This window comes from Eretmochelys imbricata, chromosome 27 (genome assembly GCF_965152235.1).
Source record: "Eretmochelys imbricata isolate rEreImb1 chromosome 27, rEreImb1.hap1, whole genome shotgun sequence".
NCBI lineage: Eukaryota > Metazoa > Chordata > Testudines > Cheloniidae > Eretmochelys > Eretmochelys imbricata.
This window is the reverse complement of record NC_135598.1, coordinates 15,255,240-15,278,240: the sequence shown is the minus strand read 5'-3', so window position 1 is coordinate 15,278,240 and position 23,001 is coordinate 15,255,240. Positions and strand designations below refer to the sequence as shown.

The 23,001-nt window shown below is 43.6% G+C and overlaps 1 protein-coding gene across 3 annotated transcripts in view; it reads right to left on the bottom strand.

Moving 5' to 3' along the window:
* The window catches only part of ATP6V0A1 (ATPase H+ transporting V0 subunit a1), a 47,822-nt gene that overhangs the window by 16,682 nt on the left and 8,139 nt on the right, over window positions 1-23,001 (bottom strand). For 2 of the 3 annotated variants that reach the window (XM_077806025.1, XM_077806026.1), the window contains exons 6-18: window positions 20,779-20,882; window positions 19,699-19,825; window positions 17,736-17,818; window positions 16,844-16,937; window positions 15,148-15,360; window positions 13,238-13,388; window positions 10,096-10,235; window positions 9,131-9,288; window positions 8,399-8,489; window positions 7,351-7,469; window positions 6,418-6,634; window positions 5,493-5,600; window positions 1,606-1,713 (exon numbers count right to left, since the gene is read on the bottom strand). In XM_077806025.1, coding sequence (XP_077662151.1) covers window positions 1,606-1,713; window positions 5,493-5,600; window positions 6,418-6,634; window positions 7,351-7,469; window positions 8,399-8,489; window positions 9,131-9,288; window positions 10,096-10,235; window positions 13,238-13,388; window positions 15,148-15,360; window positions 16,844-16,937; window positions 17,736-17,818; window positions 19,699-19,825; window positions 20,779-20,882 — 1,713 coding nt within the window. The remainder of the gene's footprint in view (window positions 1-1,605; window positions 1,714-5,492; window positions 5,601-6,417; window positions 6,635-7,350; window positions 7,470-8,398; window positions 8,490-9,130; window positions 9,289-10,095; window positions 10,236-13,237; window positions 13,389-15,147; window positions 15,361-16,843; window positions 16,938-17,735; window positions 17,819-19,698; window positions 19,826-20,778; window positions 20,883-23,001) is intronic. The other variant, XM_077806027.1, reaches the window with a different exon arrangement.

Here is a 23,001-nt window from a genome sequence, read left to right as displayed (position 1 = left end):
GTTACCTTGGCACGGCTAGAGTCTAGAGAGAGACCCACCCAAAGAGAATAACTTACACCACCAACTCTAGGACCACAGGAGGTAGGAAAAACATGATGAATAATGGTCTTTTGGTACGAAGAAGAGCAGAGAGGCTGGTTAGATTTCACAGTCTATTCCAAAATGGTATTTTATACTTCTCCAACTCTCAGAGAATCTAACTATTTGTGTCTGAATATGAGCAATTCTCACCAATAAACGCCCCCTTTTAAAGAGAAAAATATTGATTCTCTGGTCATCAGCTAGTCCAATTTTGTATGTTCCAATATTTGGCCGCATTTGTTTCGGGCAACATTCAGTCAATAGAATACCTAGCTCTGGATGACAGCTAGGGAAAAAAAAAAATCTATAAAGTAGTTTGCAAAAACACCCCAGACGTTCCCGGAGACTGTTGTATCTGTTTTGTCAAAGTGTTAACAAAGACAGTCTTGCTTCTCCGGCAACTCTATATTATAAACATTTAGAAGCCCCTTGTAGATCTTTTGATCGACAGCTGTGCAGGTCAACTGAGAAGCATTTGCAATCTAAAAATCAAGGGAGATAAGAAAGCAAAGCACAATTTAAAGAGATGAAGCAATACAGACAAGGGTTTTTTAAACGGAGAGGATATTGTATGGAGTATTAGAAATGGCTCATGACACGTAAATAGCTACAGCTAATGGGAAAACAAGTCACATGGCACGGAAAAAAGGAAATCATGTGTTAATTCAGCAGGTGATTTCCATCAATGGGAAATGGTGCAGATACAGATGAATGCAAAGCCGGCTGTCATCTTACCGCCTCATCCTCTGCAGGCTTGTAAACATAAATTTACATTTAGTGCAGAGTCCCACAGTCATAAAATTAGTCACGAACACAAGGTTAATAAATCCCTTATTCACAGGGCACATTTAAGTGGTAGCACTTAGCACACATTGTGCAGGCAGCGTAACGCAGAGGAACAGCAGTCCACTACGCTGTCCAAACAGGCAGCAGAATGTCCCCAAGATGATCAATACTATCACTTTCTCTTTTTCTCCCCAGGTGTGGTAGGAAAGGCAGGGCAGTTAGGAAAACATGTTAAAGTGAATCTGAAACAAGAGTTGAGTACTCAAGTACTACGGCACTTGGATTTATTTTAAACACAGGCTTATAATGCCTGACAGATAAATAAATAGAGTAACTCAAATAACAAAACACACAATTACCATCTCAACTGGAAAGTAAACTGGGCAAAATGTGTCTGTGGCAACTGCCTAGATTTTACTGTTCAGCCTAAGGGAGGGTGGGGGGGAGCTTGCCTGTCAGGTGCCCATTCTTTGGGATAAGAATTCAGACAGAAAAGGCCACATATGTTCCTTGACCTGTGCAGAGAACTTTCACTGATGTTAACAGTCATGAGGATGAGTGGAAGGCGGCATGAGGAAGCAGGAAATTAGAACGGATCTGAATTTCTGCTGTTCCAGCTCCACTGGCAAGGTTGGTATCGAGTTAGGATCCTCATAACTAGTAAATATATTAAGCAGGAAATAACCCTTTTCACTGCCAACTTTACAGTGGGGAAGTGAAGGACGATCAGTAGCTCACCTCATCGCCATCTTCAGAATGGGTGGAAAGCTGGTCATGCTGAATGATCTCTGCATCCTCCTCAGTTGGTCCGTTGCCCACCCGGATCCCACCGAAGTTGTGAGTTCCCTAAAACGTGCACAAAGAGAAAGAGCCAAGTGTTGCTGCGGTTTAGTGCAACATTTGCGGAGAGGGTCAGAGACTGCATTTCGGACACCTCCAGAAAGCAGCAGCAGCTCAAAGAAAACCACACATTAAATGTTAAGAGTCAAGGCACAATAGTGTTTCACAAATGGAGTACACTGCTCTTCCTGACTGAGTGGAAAACACGTGCGTATAACTGCTGGGTCTGAAAAACAGTGAAACCAATTTTGAATTCATTTTTGATGTTATAAAGCTTTACACAAAATAATTTCACCTTTGACCAAGAGCCACGTTCTCTCAAAGTGACACACAGGCTGAAATTGATGGGTTTTGTGCAATGATTTGTTAAAAGTTTCCAAGAGTTTTCGGAACTCCTGGAATCTTTGACAGAAAGGCAAATACTGGTGTACATTAAATACATCACTTACCGGCAAACAGCAAAGCAGCATTATCCCACATGCTAACAACAAATATATATGCTTGCTCCGCACCAGTTTGTACCAGGCATGCCCACACCACACATTGGCAGGGATGGGGTTGGGGTGGGAACCAGATCTTCTCTTACATGGAAGTTCTGAATTCTGCAAATGATTCCTTTTATAGGCATTTGTTTAGACATTCAGTACTTAAGACACAACTGTCCTTTGGTTCCTCCTCAAATATTAAAGGTCATACTTGGACTCTGTTCTAACTTCACTTGGTCTTAACTGATCAAATGAGTAAAGTTAGGGCTGCTTCATTTTGCAAGTAAAGTGTAATCATTGTTCAGTTACATTAAACCTGCTACAGGCTTCATACTCCAAGTAAACAGCTAACACCATCAATAATGACACATCGAACCTGTCAAGCAGTGAACGGGCTCTTACAATAGAGCTTTCATGCACTGTAAGTGAAATTTAGAAAGACAATGAAAATCTAATTTGCACTTAACCTTATTTTCAGGATTCTAAACTGCCAGCAACCAACCTTTGCACACTGTAGGCAGATTTCTCTTATTTTCATTCAAGAACACTCAATAACATGGAGTAAAATACTCATTGGCTACCTGAGACTCTATTTAATATGTGCAGAACTTTAAAACCTGACAGACCTAAAGGGTGCAAATCTAAAATGCAGTGAATATATGGTGTGACCTACAACATTAGCATCTGCCCTTAGATAATGATGCATTTAGCAGTTAGAGGTGTGCATATAGTAAAGGTGATTTTGGAAAAATTCCCATAGAACAGATAACAGGAAAAGTCAATTGAATAGGACTTATTTAGCTGCCTCTCTCTATAATACCTAGGTGTCAGAAGCATTTCAGTGTTACCCCAAAAATATTTGTTTGTGTCATGGAATGTAAACATGGCTTTTAAATTCAAAATTTTAAAACATTATAATTTAAGGATTAATATGAAAAACAAAGAAGATCAAACTTAGCGTCCACCATCTCTGCTTTCATAGTTCATCAGGATTCTGGTGATACAGAGCAATAGTCTAACATGCTTGCTTTTCTCACATTAATGCACTGATTATTAGAATAATGCATTTATAAACAACAGGCTGGTTTTCAAAGCCTTGTTTTTGTCTTGATATAATTTAATGTTAGGCCAGGCGTCAAACTTGGAATGGATTTATTTAATGCTTGTCAGATTAGCTCCAAATACACTCCAGACATCTTACTTTAATAAAAACATAACACAGAAAAAAGTGACATACATTAAGATAGTAAGACGTATACGTCTAGGTAAGAGCGATAAGGCTAGTGTTTGGATTCTGTTTTTGAAACTGGTGTCAAAGTGGACCAAAACTGGGAGTGTTCGGTGGTGTTCTGCTAGTCACTGGAGATTTGTGGTCATGAGTTATTTCATCAAACACATGATTAGCATACAGCTTTTTCTCATGCACTTGGCTAATGTATATTCTCTTTGGGCTGGTGTCAATTGCTTTAGCTCAGCTCATATCAGTAGAGCCATGACATTTTCCATCACATGGGGATCTGGCCCTCCACTGTGCATAGGATAGGATTGTGTTAGAAGAGGTGTGTAAACAGCCTCATTCACAGCTGGCCTTTTTACATACTTAATACATTTGATGGATCACACACGCGCACACACACAAAAATGCAATTTGCCAGATGTTTCTTAACACTCCTGAAAGCTTTTTGTAAGGCTATTAAAGATTTGTTATGGAAATGTTTAATACCTAAATACTAAAGCTGATTTTCAGTTGGTCACTTAGTATAAGACTGAGTGCAAAATCCAATTCAGATAAATTATTTGCATGATTTAGTCTCTTTGGAGAAAGAGGCCACATTTCATGAGTGTGACAACAATTTGAAATATGTCCTTCTGGTGAAGCAAGCCATGAAGGCTGCTTCACTCACCAGCTGGCAGTGGACTCTGGACATGGATGGTAGTTCATAGATTTACACACAGCTCTGTCTGGACACAGCCATTTCACTGTAACATCAGGTTCTGCAAGTCCCCATAAAGAAGCAGGCAAAAAATCCATTAACTGTTGAGGTGAAGCCACAGGGTTAGTGTTGCTGAGAGGACCACACATACGTATGACTTTTTGGAATATGGAATGTAAACACAAAGGTTTCAAACAAAAAAGAGGTCAAATCTAGTTTATAAAAACAAATACGCGAGAACGTAAAACAAGGGGGGTTCATCTTGGAGGTCTGACGACCAGGCATTCTTGTGGGCTAGGATCTCCCCAGCACTTTTCAGCATTACAGGGTCACTTTTAGTTATTCTCCTTTATTTGTGTGCATGGCTATTTAGGAATGCTTCACAATTATATTGAGGTTACTGGAATTTATCTTGCTGAGACAGGGACTGCTTCACCACAGGGGGATCTTACTACCCACTTAGGAAGTGCAGATCTGTATATATAATATTCCAGAGGTTATGGAGTGTAATTCCAACGCCTCGTCTTTATCTCTGTCACGTGATTTTAAAGCCGCTCACTGTTGCAGCCGCTGCTGCCCCAGTGCCTGCTCGTTCTGGACTGTGCTGCCTTGACCCTCCAGGGGTTGCCCTTCCTGATCGGGAATGGAAGAAAGGAGGGGAAAGAGGAAGAAAAAAAAAAAAAAAAAAAAAGAGAAAGGGAGACGAATGGAGGGGACATGGGAGGATGGAAGATGGTCAGAGAAGGGAGAGGGAGTGTCTTTAACTGAACTGTGCTTTGACAGACTGTAACATTCTAACCGTTGTCTGCCATACATGCAAGGAGAATTTTCAAGTAGCCTCAGTCCATGTATGGCAGTGCATTATATATATATATATTTAGGTACAGTTGCATAGCCACAAAAGACAAAGATACCCTAAGAGATAAGCTCTCATATTCACAAGCAAAGATTAGTCTCATTTTTAGATCCAAACTCCTTTAATCAGGTTGATGACATTACTGTCGACCAATTCACTATTAATTACATCTCTGCTTCTGCGCTTTAGCCACCAAGGAAAGGCACAGAAACAAATCCAATAATCGATAGCTTCTGTGCTTCTACATGGGCTGACAGTACCCAAGCAGGATATATTTATTTTACAATGGTATCTACATGTTTTCTAATGCAGAATCAGAGCTAGATCCAGATCTCAGAGGCAAGCAGGCATCACCTCGTGTCCAGTAAAACCCATTTGTCTTTGTGTGTGCACTCACGCAAAGGGGTTTCAGAGGTCATGCCCCAGTGTGAACCTATGTATCCAAGATCAAGATCGAGCCTTTTGAACTACTAATAGTTGTAATCAGAAATACCAAAAACAGTCACCCACCAAATGCTTTCTCCTTAAATACTGATGGCGAAGGACCAAGGGTTTAACAACCAGCATCCATGGCACACACAGCAGAGCAACCACCACCAGGAAGCACTGAAGCCCTAGCTGTGGAAAAAACAGAGACACAGTACGAGGTGATGCAGTGCATGTTCCATTCCTGCTAAGGTGCTCTACAGAACAGGCCTCATGCACATTGCAACTTTCAGCGTGAATAACCCCCACATACAAGTGTTTCCCTGATATAACAGGATCTGAAGGAACTGTGTAACTATCACTTCCCAAGCCAGCAGACTGAACTGTTCGTATTGTTTGTCTGAAGCTGCATCACCTCAGGCTGTGTTCGCATCAGACTGTACACCCTAAGCAAGGGGAGATGTGGTCACTCAAGTGAGAGACCTCTAAGGGAAGTGGATTTGCAGGAAGAGGCCGTTTGGCAGGTGGCACTCTCCTGAGTCTGTCCTGGACAAGTGTCTTAGAACAGAGTTAGATGGCACTGTGCTACTGAAGTGGACATAAAAAAGGAAGTCCTAACCACTTCTGGTTCCTTACGAACCCACAGTACTTTGTGACAAATAGGATAGGGTATTTGGTGTCTTAATCATGCCCAAGAGCTGATAGTTACTTTCAGGAAGACCTGGATTCCTCCTGGAGAGGTTACTCTTTGCTTCCCTTCTTGAGAACATTGTGTAATGTTTTGGTTCAAAACTGTTTTTGTGGTGATTGTGTTCCTACCCTGGGAGTGAAAACAAAGAGCCTCTCTAACACCTCAGGATGCTTCAGGATAAAGTGTGCTACCCTAAATCACGAGGGTCTTGTTTCGTGTTTTATTTCATCTGCCGTATTTAAGCTCTTTGGAGTGAAAGCCTCTCTCACATATTACAAACCATCATTCACCCTGTACCACTGTAGCAAGACCACATACCTGTCCTTTATAAAGCATCTTGTTACTGGGATCACCATAGGAGAAAAGAAACATGTTGATAAAATGGATTAGAAGGCTTGGTGCATCTCTTGAAGTGTGAGCATCATAGGCCGACCACTTGTAGAAAATGAGGATAACAAGGTAGCCAAACAATGACGACATGAAAATCATTTCAGGAATAAACCCAAGATAGATGTTCAGTGGTTTCTTGAAATATCTGCAGAGAAAGAAGCATTAGAGAGTTTGACATATATGTTAAAGCATCACCACATCTGACTGGAGTTAGATAAACTTAATGCAGGCTAAGACAGTGAAATTAACTTTTAATGGATAATACAAGAGGAAGAGTCTTTTAAAACAAAGGAATTGTGAGTTTCTGCATTTCTAACCATCTTTAGAGCTAATTTTTTAGAAGAAATATTTGACAGGCAAATATAGTCTCACAGGATGAGAAACCACCATAATGAAATGTTTCCTGACTAATGAAACAACTCATGTTGAATTCTCTCCATCTTAAAAGCTGCTGCAAGATCCAGGGTGTTAGAGGCATAAGGAGCTAGATGCGAAAACCTAAGGGCACGGCTACACTGGAAACTTCAAAGCGCGGTCGTGAGAACGCTCCCGCGGCAGCACTTTGAAGTGGGGTCGCGCACGAGTGCTGGGAGAGCGCTCTCCCAGCGCTCCTGGAAATCCATCTCCACGAGGAGATTAGCTCCCAGCGCTGGGAGCCTGTCTACACTAGCGTTTTAAAGCACTCAGACTTGCTGCGCTCAGGGGGGTGATTTTTCACACCCCTGAGCCAGAAAGTTAGAGCGCTATAAAATGTAAGTGTGGACAAGCCCTAAGAATCTAATCTCATCCTGATCGATCTGATACAGACATTCTGCACTAGTATAAGTGTGTCCTAGTAAAAATGGAACACAGAGCACTCACATGTGGTTGAGAAGGCTCAGTGTGACACCAAAAAGCATGTGGATGATGCCAAGAATCACAGACATCTTCATCTTAAAGGAGTTAAGGAAGTTCAGCTTGTTGCTGGCAATATTCCAAATCTGTCACAAACAACATGGATTCAATCCAAATTAATGAGCAAAAGGAAGACAGATGAACCAAAGAAGCATTTACCTATGTTACACTGCACAGCACAAGATAGCTAACCAGGAACAGAAAGTAGGCACAGACAAACACTAGAAATTTTACAAACACATTTTAAAATAAAACATTCAATCATCTGTTGTTTCTTCACTTACCAGCCAACCTCAAATTCAGGGATTGTGGTTTCCCTTGTAACAGCTGATTTTAACAGTACCTAAGCAGAGCAAGGTCTGAGCCTTGCTCACTTTCAAGGTGGCCAGCTGTGGCAGGAGAAAAACTGAGAACTCCCATCTGTAATGTTGTCTGAGAAAGAATCTTGCAGCTCCCTTTTTGAATAAAGGGTCTTCTGGCCCTTAACACCAGCATACCCCTCTAACGTCAAACACAGGATAAGTTCAAAAGCAAATCAACTCTTAAGGGCAGTTTTCTGAATCTAGGTAGCTTATAAAGAGATAAGTCAAATGGTGTTACCCGGAAATACACATTTCCAACGCATGTGGGTGGCTTTTAGCAGAAAAAGATATAACAAGTTTACTAGGAAATGCATGACAGGCTCTCAAGCCTAATGCCAAACCTAAGTCCAGTGCTGTGGGATACTGCAGCTCTAAATAGCTAGGTAAAGGGGATCAACAAAAGAGATCTTCAGGACTCCTACTGGTCACCATTTCAGTACCCAGAAGCCATTACACTAATAGGTGACATATCAGAGATAAGTAATGGAACCCACTTCACCATCCATCTCCGTGTTTTCCTCAACAGTTACTGCCCCACGCTTGCTAAGAGAACACATACACCTTTAGCTTGTTTAACCATGCACCAGAAAGTTACAGTTATATAAGCCAGAAAAGTGTCTAAGGCCACATGTATCGGAAGGGACAATACTTACTGGGTCGATGCCAAATGGATATGGTCCACCAAAGACCCCTGCCACGGCAGGGTCCAGCTGCAGGACAGGGGTGTTCTGAAGCAACTCTTCTCTGTTTGGTTACATATAGATATAAAGCTTTACAAACTGTAAAAATTGTACTCAACAAAAAATATGAGAACACAGAACAGCTTCCTCCTGATCCATGAAGGGGAAGCGCATCTCAGTACAATGAACGGGGGCGTTAGTTATCCTTGTCCCACTTGGGAACCTGCCTAACGAACCAACGTTTCAGCCTCCATGTGCAGTTCAATGCCCATGTGAGACTTAGGGCAGGACCTTCCTGCATGAATCTGAATAACCAGGCTCTTTGGCAAGGCAGCTAAATAACTATTTTGGGTGGAAGGGGATCACCGGTGAAGTGCACACACAGGAGGAAGGGAGGAAAACTACAGGCAATTAGCTTCTTTCCATGCATTTGAATAGTGTGTCTAAGGCTCTGTTGGGGGAGCTAGACCAGGAAGACCCAACTGACACCCAGTTTATCCAAAGGCATTTGCACTTAAACATCTGCTGCACTTTGTATTTCTTTACATCGCATGTGGCTTCGCCCCCCCCCAGGAAACGTTTCCTAAAGAAACAACACTGCTGAGGTTCCTGCCCTGCATACATTCCTATGCAATTACAAACTCTGAAAAACAGATTCAGGAACTCAGTCCTATAGATTTACTTCTCAAGCACCTAATTACTTACGTCCAGTTGCTTCTCAAGAACATCGGCCGCACGCTCCATGATGAGCCGAACATATTAAGTGCTTTGGAGAAGCAGTCATTGTAGATAAGGCCGGTGTACATGGAGAACACTCCCATTAGCAGAATGATGTACCGACCACTAAAAATGGTGTTGAACATCTGTTTAATAAAAAGGTCAGTGAGGACAAGCACACACAAAAACAGAGGCTGAAAATACCCAATTCTAGGGCCCAGGCTGCCAGTCCTGGACTAAAGCCACTGAGCCTTTATCATTCGATGGCAAGAATTAAGGATGTAGGGTTTACAACCGCAAAGAGTACGCAGACTGAGCCTGGAGGACAGATTACCAGCCTACCAGAGTGGATTAGGTGGGACTTTCTCACCTTCCAGCTCAGGGGACGTACAGAAAATATCACATTTGATGAAATTTTCTTAAAATTTCAGTGTGACCAGGTGCCGGGGAGATAGTCAGAGCCTGGACAGGTGCTGTAACAGCTTCCCCCATGCTCTGCAACGTGTTTCAGTCCTGAGTTATATCTGTTCATCAATCCAAGACCTTAGCAAGCACAACCAATTTAACCAAGTTGCAGGGAGGTTTAGGACGGTGGGCCGTGAGCGAGAACATGTTTGATTGCAGCTTAGTCTCTGGTTTACAACAACCTATCACGGGAACTGGCACCCCCCGTGGTGAAAACCTCACAGATTAACCAACAAACCACTGTCTGCCTGAATCATTGTTTCAGACACAAACTGCAAACCAAAGGAATCCCCACAATTCTGAGAAAGGACATTACTCATCATCTTGTGGTCTATGGACTTTTGTTTGCTCTTAGTTTGTTCACGTTCTCGACAAACTGTACGTGAAAACAATAGTTGTACTATCGGCAGTTGGTGGGGGGAGGGGGGGAGAAATCAATTTAGAGTTCTTTGCTTTAATACAAAACTGAGCTTGACCTAGCACGTTACCTCATTGTCATTCTTCTGTGACAGAATGCGACTTTCCCGAACCACCATCCACACAGCAATTAACGTCATCAGGGTTCCATGACCAAAGTCTCCAAACATCACAGCAAACAGGAATGGGAAAGTGATAATCGTGTACGGAGCTAGAAGGGAGGGGAAAACCGATCAGACCTCTCTCTGTTTGGCGCTCTACTTCCACTTATTCTATTAGCAATACAATTCATATATTCATTCCCATCTTCCAAACAGGATCAACCTCCGCTGGAGAAACTGGAAAAAACTACATCACCATCATGAGACTTATAAAAGCAGCTCTGTTCATGCGTGGAAATAACCTTCCAGCAACATTTAACTAAATTGAAAAGGAAAGACATCTATATCCCCTCTGATGTTGGCAACTGCTAGCCAATCTCCCATCCTCCTCAAATCTCAGTCAGCATGGGCACAGATCCGCTTCTTCTCTCCCAACACATCCATGATTTTTCACCTTAATAATCTTCCCTGTGGATTCAGTGGATACACTGACGGTGTAGCAAGTAGTAAGACTTAAGACAGGCACTAAAAAACCCATCTGGAACAACTGTGTACTGATCACTAGCCTGGGCTATGCAAGAGAGAGACTGGACTGTCTGTAACCTCAATCATCTTTGCCTTCCTCTCAATGGTAAGAAACGCTTTTCTCTACTCTCTGGTCCAACTGCTTCCCAGATGACCTGACTGCAAGGCCTCATTTTGAAGCCTTTTACTTCTTTAAACCTGATACATTAACAAGTGTAGTCAGTTGCTAGAAAAACTACGTGTGCTACTTCTAGGAGATCATGGAAACAGATCAAAATTGCCACCTTCACACAAGCCTGCAGCAGCTTAATGGGATGCAGTTGCTCAAGTGCACAGAAGCTACAAGGTACTAAAGCTTTTAATCTAAACACAAATATGACTACAGGACATAAGAAATTAAGTCATTCACACCTTTAATTTATAAAGTACGACAGATTACTTTTTTGGAATACCTCTATCAGGAATGCAAATTTAAAGTTATTAAACTTTGATTTTTTTTAAGTGCTCCAACGAGCCCTATCAGCCAGGGCAAAAGGCCAAGCACCTATTTATACTCTATCATGTCTCTGATGATAAGAGCAGGTTAGACAAACACCTGTCAGGGATGGTCTAGATAATGCTCAGTCCTGCCATGAGTGCAGGGGGGCTGGACTAGATGACCTCTTGAGGTCCCTTCCAGTCCTACGATTCTATGACCTATTTCTACCTACTGTTATATTCTGATCTGCTAAATCCACACCTGTCTTGAGTCTGCATTTTGTGGCCTAGTACTCTCGTAAAGTGACCTGCTGTGAAGAAGCGGGACTGTTCTTAATGTTTCCTCTGAATATTGTGGGGGTGTCTCAGTTTCCCCTAGGCAGTTCTTAGGTGGTGGGATAGGGGTGTACGATCATTGCAGAGCCCTAGAGGGCAGGTGTGTGCAGGGGGGTCCGGACACAGAGAATGGCCAACACCCTGCTTCCTGGCAACTGATGGCCTGGGCCCTTCCTCCCCTGCAAGGTGAGAGCTAAAGGGTTGGAGAACAAAGGAATCAGGTGCCCTCCTGGCCCAGGAAAGGGACAAAGCCGGGGGGCGGGGGGGCGGCGCTGGAGAGAGTTTCAGTTTGGAGCTGGCTGGGGACATGGAGTGCAGGGCAGACGTGGTTGTCTGGCTCACTGCCCCCCCAAAATGGACCCAGCTGAGGGGTCCTGTTCTCTGCACTTACAAGCTATGTTTTAGACCATGTTCTTGTCGTCTAATAAAACTTCTGTTTTACTGGCTGGCTGAGAGTCACGTCTGACTGCGAAGTTGCGGGGCAGGACCCTCTGGCTTCCCCAGGAGCCTGCCTGGCCCGACTGGCTGTGGGAAGCGCACGGAAGGGCACAGGATGCTGAATGCTCCGAGGTCAGACCCAGGAAGGTGGAAGCTGTGTGAGTTGATTGTCCTGCAGACAGTCTGCTCACAGAAAGGAGACTTCCCCAGAGACCTGCCTGGCTTCGTAGGGAGCAGTTCCAGATCGCCCGGGGACTCCGTGACACCTGCCTGCATAAAGCAGACTACCATCGTGACAATTTAACCTGAAATCAAAGCTTTCTGATAAGACTGATCTCTCAGAGCGCTTCTGCATTTGCCACTCAAGGAAATGCATTTTACAGCTGATAGGGAGTCGTCCTTGCTTTGAAATCTACCTGTCTTGGTTTAATGCCCAGAAAATAGCTCTTTGCCAGCAAGAGTTTATCATTCAGACACTTTTGAGCGTAATGGGGGAGATTCTGCATCTCCCAGAACAGTCACTCAGTCAGTACACACTGATTTTGCAGCACTGGTTTTGTCATCAAGATGATATTATCAGAAGACTCTGTGAAAGTTTCGGAAAGATCACACTCCTCCTACCCAGCACCACTTGCAACATGCTGCGAAGGGAAAGTGGTGTGTTGCGCAGCGTAACCATCAAACTTGAAAAGGAAAAGCGAAACATTCCTACTATTCACTCTTCCTACAAAAAACACAGTCAGCGCAGAAGTGTCAGCTAAGATCAGCTGGCCTGTATGCAGAGCTTTGGGAGACCGTAAACAAAGTGAAGCAAGCAGTAAGTACTGGGGGGAATTTCAGCACGAGAAAGAATTTTACTTTATGTGGGGGTTATTACAACTGATCTAGGTAAGTCTAAACCAAACAGCTGGGTGTAACATTCTTGCTCAACAAGACTCTCTCGATCTCTACTAAAACATGAACAAAACGTAATGCAGGGTGTATGCTAATAAGTCAAAGAGTCAGATATAATTTCGTGAGCAATGAAATGCAGGCCCAGCTTTCCTCTTCAGTCCCTTTGGGCTAAGATCCTGATTTCCCATGCAAAGTACCTGTCACCTGTAAGCAACGCGCCAAGGAATTAACGTACAGATGACTGGGCCTCTGCATTTTCAAAAATAGCCAGCAATAACGTTTGTTTTACAATTCACGGTAACACAGGATACACTCGCTCAGATAACTGGGTCAATCCTGTGCAAGGGCTTTGAATATCAGGAGAGAGACCAGGCCACCCAGTCACTAGATCAGAGGTCCTATGAGCGGATCAGAGGGATGAACAGGTAGATTGCGTGTTTACCTGGATTTATCTCCCGGTAAGTTCCAATGCCATATGCATCTACTATATTCTGAAAACCAGAAGTGAACTTGTTGGTTTTGTTGTAAGTTGGCGGGGTCTGATTGGTTTGCATCCTATTCAGGATGGATGGAACGGTGGATCCGCTGTGCTCCTGTTTTAAAAACAAGCAGACAAGCTGAGGTTAGAGACTCCTCCTTCCCAAGGCAAGCAAAGTACAGAGGGGCAGGTTTGCCTCTCATTGGCATCAGGAAAGCTGCAGGGAACTTGCATGTTTGTGGTCCACTTGCACAATGCAGGAACACACTGCAGCCCTAGGATAAAAGTTCCCCTTGCCTTTGTGAGCCCCCTGTGTGTCCCCACTCCAATATTCTCCCCCATTCTGATTTCTCCTGTCTGGGACATAAGTCACAGGCGTTAACATTTAGGAACTGCACTGGGAGGATGGGCAGGGCTGAGGTGGGGGCATATGCAGGAATATATTAATGACACCCATCAATTAGTTCTTTGATCTATAGCCAATTACAGAGGTGGCTGCAGCTGCTGGCTCTGCTAACCAGATGCCAGGGACTCTGTGTGTTCCCCATTTCCCCCTTCTGGTTTTCCAATTTTCCCCAAAACCAATAAGGTTCTCTCCACTGATGCCTAGAACATTGCCTGAAATTTTGGAATTGATTGGATGGACAGTCAAAAGTTATTGCATTGCAGAGCAAGAGAAATGCTGTAAGAACGGAGCTTGGCCAGACAGGTCTGTAGGAGAATAAGTGTGCTACTATGCCACGCCACTCATCACGTCTCATCAGCTGGGAGTCGAGCACATGGGTCCCAGTTTTCACCACTCAGACATGGCAACTACACAACATCTGACTTGCTTAAGAGGCAGATCTGACGGACGAGCCATTATTTGAGGCTCAGTGCCTGCTGTTAAGAAGCATAAAAGCGTCACTTCAAAACTGTGTCTAGCTGAGATAACAATGGAAAAGCATGTCTATATTGGAAAATGATTTTGCGCAGAGGGTGTGTTCCTGTTTTATCATGAATCGAGGTAAGTACTCTAGTCATATGAGCACAGAGAATACAGGAATCTAGATTAAAGATCTTGTTTACTTTTATGGTTGAAGGACTTCAGATCAAGGAAAGACTGTGTGAGTATGGGGGAAGGATTCAGAACAAGGGGAGCCAATCATCCAGGGCCTGATCCTCAAGGAGTTCATAGCCCAAAAGCATGTTACGGTTTTGCAGGAGGGAGACCTATAGGTTAGCAAGTAGTTCAGCAACTTATGGGAAGGTGGGTTTCATAAAAATCTGACGAAAGGAACCGTATTTCACAGGTGGACTTTGTATCTCCAAGGAGGGACGTGCCTACTGTGCCAGCTGCCAAGTTCCCTCCAAGTATTTCTGGAGGGCAGTTGGTAGGTAGGCTCCTTATTGGCTGGGCTTGCCAACTTGCAGAGCTCTAGTCACCTCTGTCCAATGAGCATCGTCAACCAGAGTTGCAAGCAGATCAGCAGACTTGCCCAATCAAAGGAATAAGTGCAGATATTGTTCTGGACAAGTTATCTCCATTTTTGACTTTATGGCATTACATGCCCCAGGCAAGTAATCAACTCTGAAGTATCGCCAACGTTTGTTCAGTCCATCTCTCCAACAACCAGTATTTTCTGGAGCTCTGGGGGAGTGCTTTTCTGGTAACCATAGTTTTTACAGTTTAAATAAAAGTATCCTCTATGAAGGTTGCCATTTTTATATACAGCCTAAGGGATGCCTTTCAAAACTCCACAGTCCAGTCTGGCTCCTCAGGTACAATGATCAGTCAGGGTTTAGCTGGCTGAAGGAGGCTGGTCTGTTGAGATTTACATGGGAGGTAAGCGTTAGTGACAACTGCTACAGTTCAAAAGTGAGGAGATACTCACGGTGCCTCTTCTGAGAGCAAACTGGATGGAATCGAGGTCCGCGACAGGACACCAGACTTCAGCAATCAAGCACTTCTGGGTCACGTCAATGTTACACAGGTTCAGGGTATGGTAGATAGCCTTCATCTTCCGCACTTTGATGAACCAGACGCGGATATTTTTAGCAGCTGCCTGCAGGACTCGCTGGCGATGGTCCTCCGTTTGGTTCAGCACCTTGCATGGAAAAGTGGGACCAAGACAGCAGTGAGGTATTTGGTTGCAAAGTGTAGCGGGCAGTAGGGCACAACACAAGAGTGGCTAGTGGTCAGGGCATACGGACAAGCCTGAGTCAGTGGGGGGCTGAGAGCACAACACCCCCATGTTCAGAATTTGCTCTTCAGTCTCCTCACATGCACTCTAGTTTAGCCAAAAGCGACTCTTGGAAAGAAACAGCCTAGAGCTGTGTTGTGTATCTTCCTCCCCGCCCCCCCTCACCCCCAGCAGAGGATTCCAAGGGAGACAGGGAATCGTCCAGATGCTCAAGTGGAGATTTTTCTCTCCACCCAGCTTTACCTGACAATTGCAGAGAAATGACTGCAGACTGTGCAGTGCCAGAGCTCCACTTTGGTGGTAGGGGACACAGGGAGCTTATGTTTAAAGGGTCAGAATTCATTCACATTTGGCTTTCAGAACTGGCTGAGCAGAGGGAAAAAGAGAGAGAGTTTTCTGGCGGGGTCTGACTGGAATGTGCCTCCAGATCCGGCCAAGACCGTTTCAGAGACTGTAAAGCCTCTCAAGTTCAAGTGGAAATGGCGGTATGTGACTAAGCGATCATGTGTAGCTTGGAACGAGCTCCTGCATTCTTGACCATTTTCTGATTGCTAAGCAACTATTCTCAGCAGCTTCATGCTACAGAGTTGGCGTCTGTAAAAGCAGTGCCCTGCATTCAATGCCTTTCGTTGCAGCTTTTGCATCTGATTCCTCTCTTGACATTTTATTTCCATAAATCTCTCTCTCCATTAAATCCCTTTCAGTCTTCCTGAAATGCATCTTGCTTCCCTTTCTCTGGATTTAGCATTGACAGAGCTGGCACCAGGCAGCTTCACAGGTTGCCGATTCAGCTCATTGCTAGCCACTTGTTTATTCATTGCTTTCACTGACACCCAGAGCTGCACCACAAAAGATCAGTTTTTAATACAGCAGACCTCCAGGGCACCATGCTGTGAAAGTTCACAGACAGGCAGAAAACCTCTGGCAGCATGAACTAATACTGGCCTTTTAATCAATCTGTGAACACAGATTTGACCATTTTCATCTTCAAAGACCCTAAAGAAGAAAGCCTCAGACCATCAGGCTTCTAGCTTTGAAGACATACACTCCTCTTACTCCCTTGCTTGCCAGTGTGAATTTCAATACCAATCCCAATATTTACACATAGAGGGTTATTCACTCAGCCGCCTGGAAAAATTAAACCTCCCTAACTAGGCAGCTGAATGGAACCAAGTAGAGAAACAAAATTATTCTCTGATCTTGCAATTGTTTAATCTCATAGCAGATTCTCTACCTTGTTTAACTGGAAACTATTAGCACAAGCCATATCTACATCTAGCCTAGCCAATTAGTCTCAGACAAATGGGATACACCCATCAGTTCATGTAAGCCACTCAGCATTCCATAGGCTAAAGCAGCATTGACCCCATTTGTTCTGCATTATTACCATTTGAAGATCATCAATCCTGGTATTGACTCCAGAAGCCATTTCCTTCCTCTCCTGAGGTGTCTCTGGGCAAGGGTAGAGGGAGGCACGGAACCTGAATGGTTTAAGACGAAAAGTCAAATTGATACATAATGCTCAGTAAAGGAGTGTTTTAAGATTATGGGCTTTGCTGGTGAAAATGTCTAGCCATCATTCACCAAGTAAGATGTCTAAAACTCAAGTTTGCTCAAGGCCAAATCATTATCTGACCACACTGGCTTCCATATCCAAGTCAAGCCCTTGACATTAACATAGTACATTTTGCAGGTGTAAAATTCATTCTGAGCAAGAGAAAAGGCAACAAAACTGTCAAAAAATATGTTGAGAACTTAGGCAACAAAACAAGTCTCAACAGCATCTTTAACTAGTAATCAACAGTGCATTCGACTGACAACTATTACACCAACGTAGCTGCCGTTCAGAAGCACTGGCCTTCACCAGCAGGAAATCTTTCATGTTTCTGATGAGAAGCATGAGTTAATTTCAGCATGTGATAACTTGATTGCTTTCACATTTTTTCTATAACAGCAAAAGCAGTTCACCCCCTTTAAGGATTAAAAATGGGGGTGGCTAATTTGGTTGTCCAACAAACTTCAGTAACACATACCATGTGATGTTTATTAGTGTTACTATGTCAAGGTCAACTAAGGATTTCTATTATGCTATTCTTTGCATCATCACAGATTTTCTGATTAATACAGGCTCAAGGAACTGTTAAAGTACATATTAAGACACTCAACTTGTATTTCAAGCTGCATTACAAATATATTATATGAACGACCTGATTTTCAGAAGTGCTAAGCACGGCTGAAAAATCAAGCCACAGGTGTTTTAAAGTCCGATTTCTTCTTACCCTTCACAGATTTTCTTGACTCTATTTTTTAGCTGATCACCTTGGAAAAAAATAATAAACACCGACTTGTGCACGTAGTCTCCCTAGAACAGACAAAACCAGATGCAGTGTAAGACCCAAGTACTATATAGGAACTAGCTATTCTAGCACATTATAACACAGCTCCTTATTCTTCCTCTTGCATATATGAATATACAGGAAATTATAGCTGCACATTGAGTCAAGAACATACCCTATCACTGTCACAAAAAACTCACAGTGAAAGGAACTTTCTCTTAGTTTAGTGGTCTCTTCGTACTGTAGCTAAATGCTCTATTTGCTTATCAGATCTATAAAACCTGTACAAGAATAAATTGAAAAATCATGGGGAAATTAAAAGTTTCTGTTGCTTAACATTTGGCTGCAGTTAGGTGTGTATCACTATCTCTTCCAGCCAGCCCCACTCTGGCTTAAAGTAGCAAGTAAAAGAATGAATGGAAATAAAGGTGATGTATGTGGTATATTTAATTAAAGGAATGCCCAGAGCCTAAAAACCTGGAATTCTCCAGGGAGGTCCACAGCACATTCTTTGTGCAGCTGTTTGGATTTAGATATCTAACTCCCCTTTCCTGCATTTGTTAATAAGATGTTGTTCTACCTTACATAGGAAATTTAGCTTAATGTTTCTGAGAATAATTACACTAGGTGTAACCTCATTGTCCAACACTTCCTTAAATTAAGAATATAGTCCCTCTCTGGCAGACAGCTGGTGTTCAGTTCAGTTACCAGCAATCAGTAGAGCAACACAGCAACCAAATTCATAGGGAAAATAGGAAGTAACAACTGAATGAAGTTTCAAATCTTTATTTCACTGCAGCCCACAGTCCTCCTTTTGCTAATTCTTAACTGAAGCAGCTATGGAGTTGCAGAGTTTCCAATGTTTGGGTGCTATACATCGGTGTATGCCATTAACAAAATAAAATAAGCATCCCTCCTAGTCAGAATGTTTACCACAGGGGTCGGCAACCTTTCGGTGTGCTGAGTCTTCATTGATTCACTCTAATTTAAGGGTTTGCGTGCTAATAATACATTTTAACTTTTTTCGAAGGTCTCTTTCTATAAGTCTTTAATATATAACTAAACTATTGTTGTATGTAAAGTCAATAAGGTTTTTAAAATGTTTAAGAAGCTTCGTTTAAAATTAAATTAAAATGCAGAGCCCCCCGGACCAGTGGCCAGGACCCGGGCAGTGTGAGTGCCGCTGAAAATCAGCTCGCATGCTGCCTTTGGCACACGTGCCATAGGTTGCCTCCCCTGGTTTACCATTTAGATTGTAAGGAAGGCCAATGGAACTAAGAGCTACTATAAAGGCCTTGAAGCTCACATGTGGTGACCATCTTTAAAAGATTAAAAGGAAAGATTTTTTTTAAAAATAGTGCAAAAGACTCCAAATGAGTGACAGATTCTATACAGAGACTTACAAACTGGTCACCACTACCACCCAAACAAGGCAAGAAGTACTCAGCCTCGGCTGCAGATAGGAGTAATACTTACACAGTACTGTAGATGGACATGCACTTTACAAAATAAGGAGTCCCTATCCTAAAGAGGTTACAAGTGAAGGGCCTGATCCTGCAACTCTAGCCCGAAGGCAAGAGGGGATGACTAACCTAGGGAGTGGCCAGGGAAGACCATAGTGAAGACAGTGCAGTCATGCAGGTTTCAAGAACATGGAATGTCAGTGAACGTGCAATGCAGGTGAAAAACAACTCTGAACTCAGCCTGTATCAGGAAGAAACCATTTCTCAGGAACAAATACCTTTGTTATTTCAGGACCCGATCCTGCAATGAACTCCATGCAGGTAAAATGGGGTGAAGAGCTCACAGAGCTCATTGCAGGATCATGGCCCGAGTCTGACTGTACGTTTGTTACTCATTTGGGATCTCCTAGTATTTTGCCTCCATGAAAAGCAATTCATTTTACCGTCACAGGATCCTCCAGGGGGTTTTCAATTTCAGCCTGACGCAGGAACACATTTCCTCGACACACTCGCCACAACATGCGCTCAAAGGTAGGGATTCGCTCACGGTTGATCACGCCGGCCACAAATCTGCATGAGGCGGAAAAAACTGTGGATTAGGATGCTGCCTCTGGTGTTTGTAGAGCACAGGCACAAAGAACCTGGAGCTGCAAGAGGTTAACTGGAGGCTAGCTAATAAATCAAGGTTTTAAGCTACAAAATCCAGCTGACTTGTTTTGGTTAGTTCTATAATCAAAATGGGACACAGACACGAAACAGCTGGAACATGCCAAAGGCTATACCCTCCATCCCCTTTGACAGCAAGCCTTACTGTCCGCAGATTAAGTACTTAAAAAGTAAAAAGCACTTTAATGCATTCAAACAGTAGTTTCCCGTTCAGTCATATGACTTCCATGCCTGTTGCTGTCAGTTTCACGCTGCTCCTGTAACTTCCACGCCAAGGACTGTACAAGGCAGGAAGGGCAGACTGTGCAAGGCAGGAAGGGCAGCAACAGGCTACATGGCTTTCAAAGATCATAGGCATTTGCTTTAGAGGAGAGCACTGGTGCAAACTCCTAGGTCCAGTTAAAGTGGTACGACAAAAGTGCTTATGGCTTCTACATTTCCGTTTCAAAGGTGACCTGGAATCAACTAATGAAAAGGGATAAAAATAAGTGGCCTTATTGTCAAAGACGCTATGCTCCTATTGACTAACGGAAGCTATGAATTTTCTGTAAGTTTGAAAATCAGGCCTCAAATGCTTAAGGAATAGACTAGCTCTAGCTTTCTGTGCTGGTATGCAAGACACCAGAGAATGACTTCCTCCTTCAGCTACTTTCTCCCTGGGCTAGCAGGGGCTGGAAAGTTAGCAGATGCGGGGGCAGGGAAGGATGGAGACCCTTATTAGTTGATTGTGGATTGACACTGATAGGCCTAAGGTCCCAGTGTGGAGGTCCTCAGGACTGTGTTTGAAGCCCTCTGGATTCCAGATGGGAGTGAACAATTAAGGCAGACAAAATAGAAAGCATAAATCTTGCTGTTACCCAAGTCGTAGAGGGGCCCCTCTTCCGATCTCACTTGGCTCCAGGAGCGAAGAGGATTCCTCCAGCAGGTCTGGATCCGCCATCTGCTGATGATGCAATTCAGCCTGAATTCACAAATCAATTAATATCTAATGAAACTAGTTAGTGGCATGCAGGGAAGAGGAACCAGGAGACAGTTTCCAGGGCGGGGGTGGGAAGGACACACAAAAACACCCCCAAAGGATACCAAAAAAAAAAAAAAAAAAAGGATGATGAAATAACAGAGACCAAGGGTCACACAAGGGAGGAGAAAAACAAGAGGTAAGCAGAATGGCTCAGCAAAGTTTCTAGACAAAAGGGTCTGGAGATTGCAAAAGAAAAACAAGATGCTTGTGGGATATATAATTCTGCAGATGGGTGGAAGTTAGATTGTACCCAAAGTTATGTTCCCAAAGAATGTTCTTAACTTTTTGAAGATGGTGTAGAGCAGGGAATCGGCAACCTTTGGCAAGTGGCCTGTCAGGGAAATCCGCTGGCAGGCCAGGATGGTTTGTTTACCTGCAACATCTGCAGGTTTGGCAGATCACAGCTCCCACTGGCTGCGGTTCGCTGTTCCAGGCTAATGGGGGCTGCAGGAAGCGGCGTGGGCTGAAGGATGTGCTGGACGCCGCTTCCCGCAGCCTCCATTGGCCTGGAACAGCGAACCACAGCCAGAGGGAGCTGTGATCGGCCAAACCCGCAGACGCTGCAGGTAAACAAATCTTCCCGGCCTGCCAGCAGATTTCCCTGACGGGCCACGTGCCAAAGGTTGCTGATCCCTGCTGTAGAGTGACCCAACATGCTTCCATCACTACTTTCTGAACTTAGGGGAAATGGATGAAGAGAGGTACAGATAAATATTCATTTATGTACCACATCACTGCTGCGTTTCTGTGCATTTTCTATATATTTACCAGTGGCCACAGGTGTTGCAAACATAGATTGCCTTTTTAAGTGGCACAGCAGTCAGGATTCTTTCACTCTCAAATTCAGTCCACTCGAGCCAGGTTCATAAGAATGCTGCCCAGGCAAGATTTCTGTAGTAGGTCCAGCTGACTAAAACATAAGGAAAGTTTGCACTTCTGCTGCACCCAAGACCTGGATGCTTTACCGATCTTTACACCTCACAATATCCCACTGAGGAGCACAGATAGTGTCATTTCATTCTAAAGTTGGGTGACCTTAGCCTAGTCCCTTCACCTCTCAATGCTAAGTTCATACATTAAGTCAGTGGCAAAGCCAGTAATAAAACCGGAGAGTCCTGGCTGTTAGATGTCCTGTCTATCCAGGACTCGGACTCTCCCTCCATGAATGCACAATGTCTATGACCTGAAGAATGCATTTTTGAGAGTGAATACCCTTTTTTCATTGTAAGATATTCAGCACCTAGATAAATACCTATATGGCTGTGATGTACATAGACCTAATACCACCAACTATGCCAGTCCCACCAATTCAAAACAAGCACATGACTTGACTTGCTGGGGTCATCATGGAAAAGGCCACCCAAATACAGGAGAACCTGCTTCAACACAGGAAAAAGAAACTCATTGACCGCACACCCTGAGTTGTCACCTACCATTCCACAATGGAACCCATGTGGTGTATCATCAAACAACTACAACCCACACCTGAAAGGGGCCACATTTGAAAATAATTCTTTCCCAAACTCCTCCTTCTGGCCTTTGAATAACTCCTCAACTTCACCATGCTCATCGTCAGAAGAAAGCTCCCCAGAAACCAAGACATACCAACTCAAAGTGGCACCAGACACTATCAGAGTAACAGATATAAAACCTGCAGATGTATCCCCACTGCTACAATGATCAATACCCCCCCACAACACACCTTTCAAGATTCATGGGTCCTAGACATGCCTGCCACAACATGCAGTGTATCTCATCAAGTGCATCTAATGCCCCAACAACAACAACTATGTGGGTGAAACCAGACAATCGCTATGCTCTCATATTAACTCCCACAGAACAATGATCGAAGACAACACCACCATATCAGTGGTGGGTGAACACTCTTCACAAAGCTATCACTCCATATCTGATCTTTCAGTACTTTTCCTCAAGGGAAACCTGCACAATACCTTCCAAAGGTAAGCCTGGGAACTCAAATTCATAAGTCTGCTAGACACCAAAAACCCAGGGACTCAACAGGGACAATAGTTCTATGGCTCATTACAACAATCTGTAA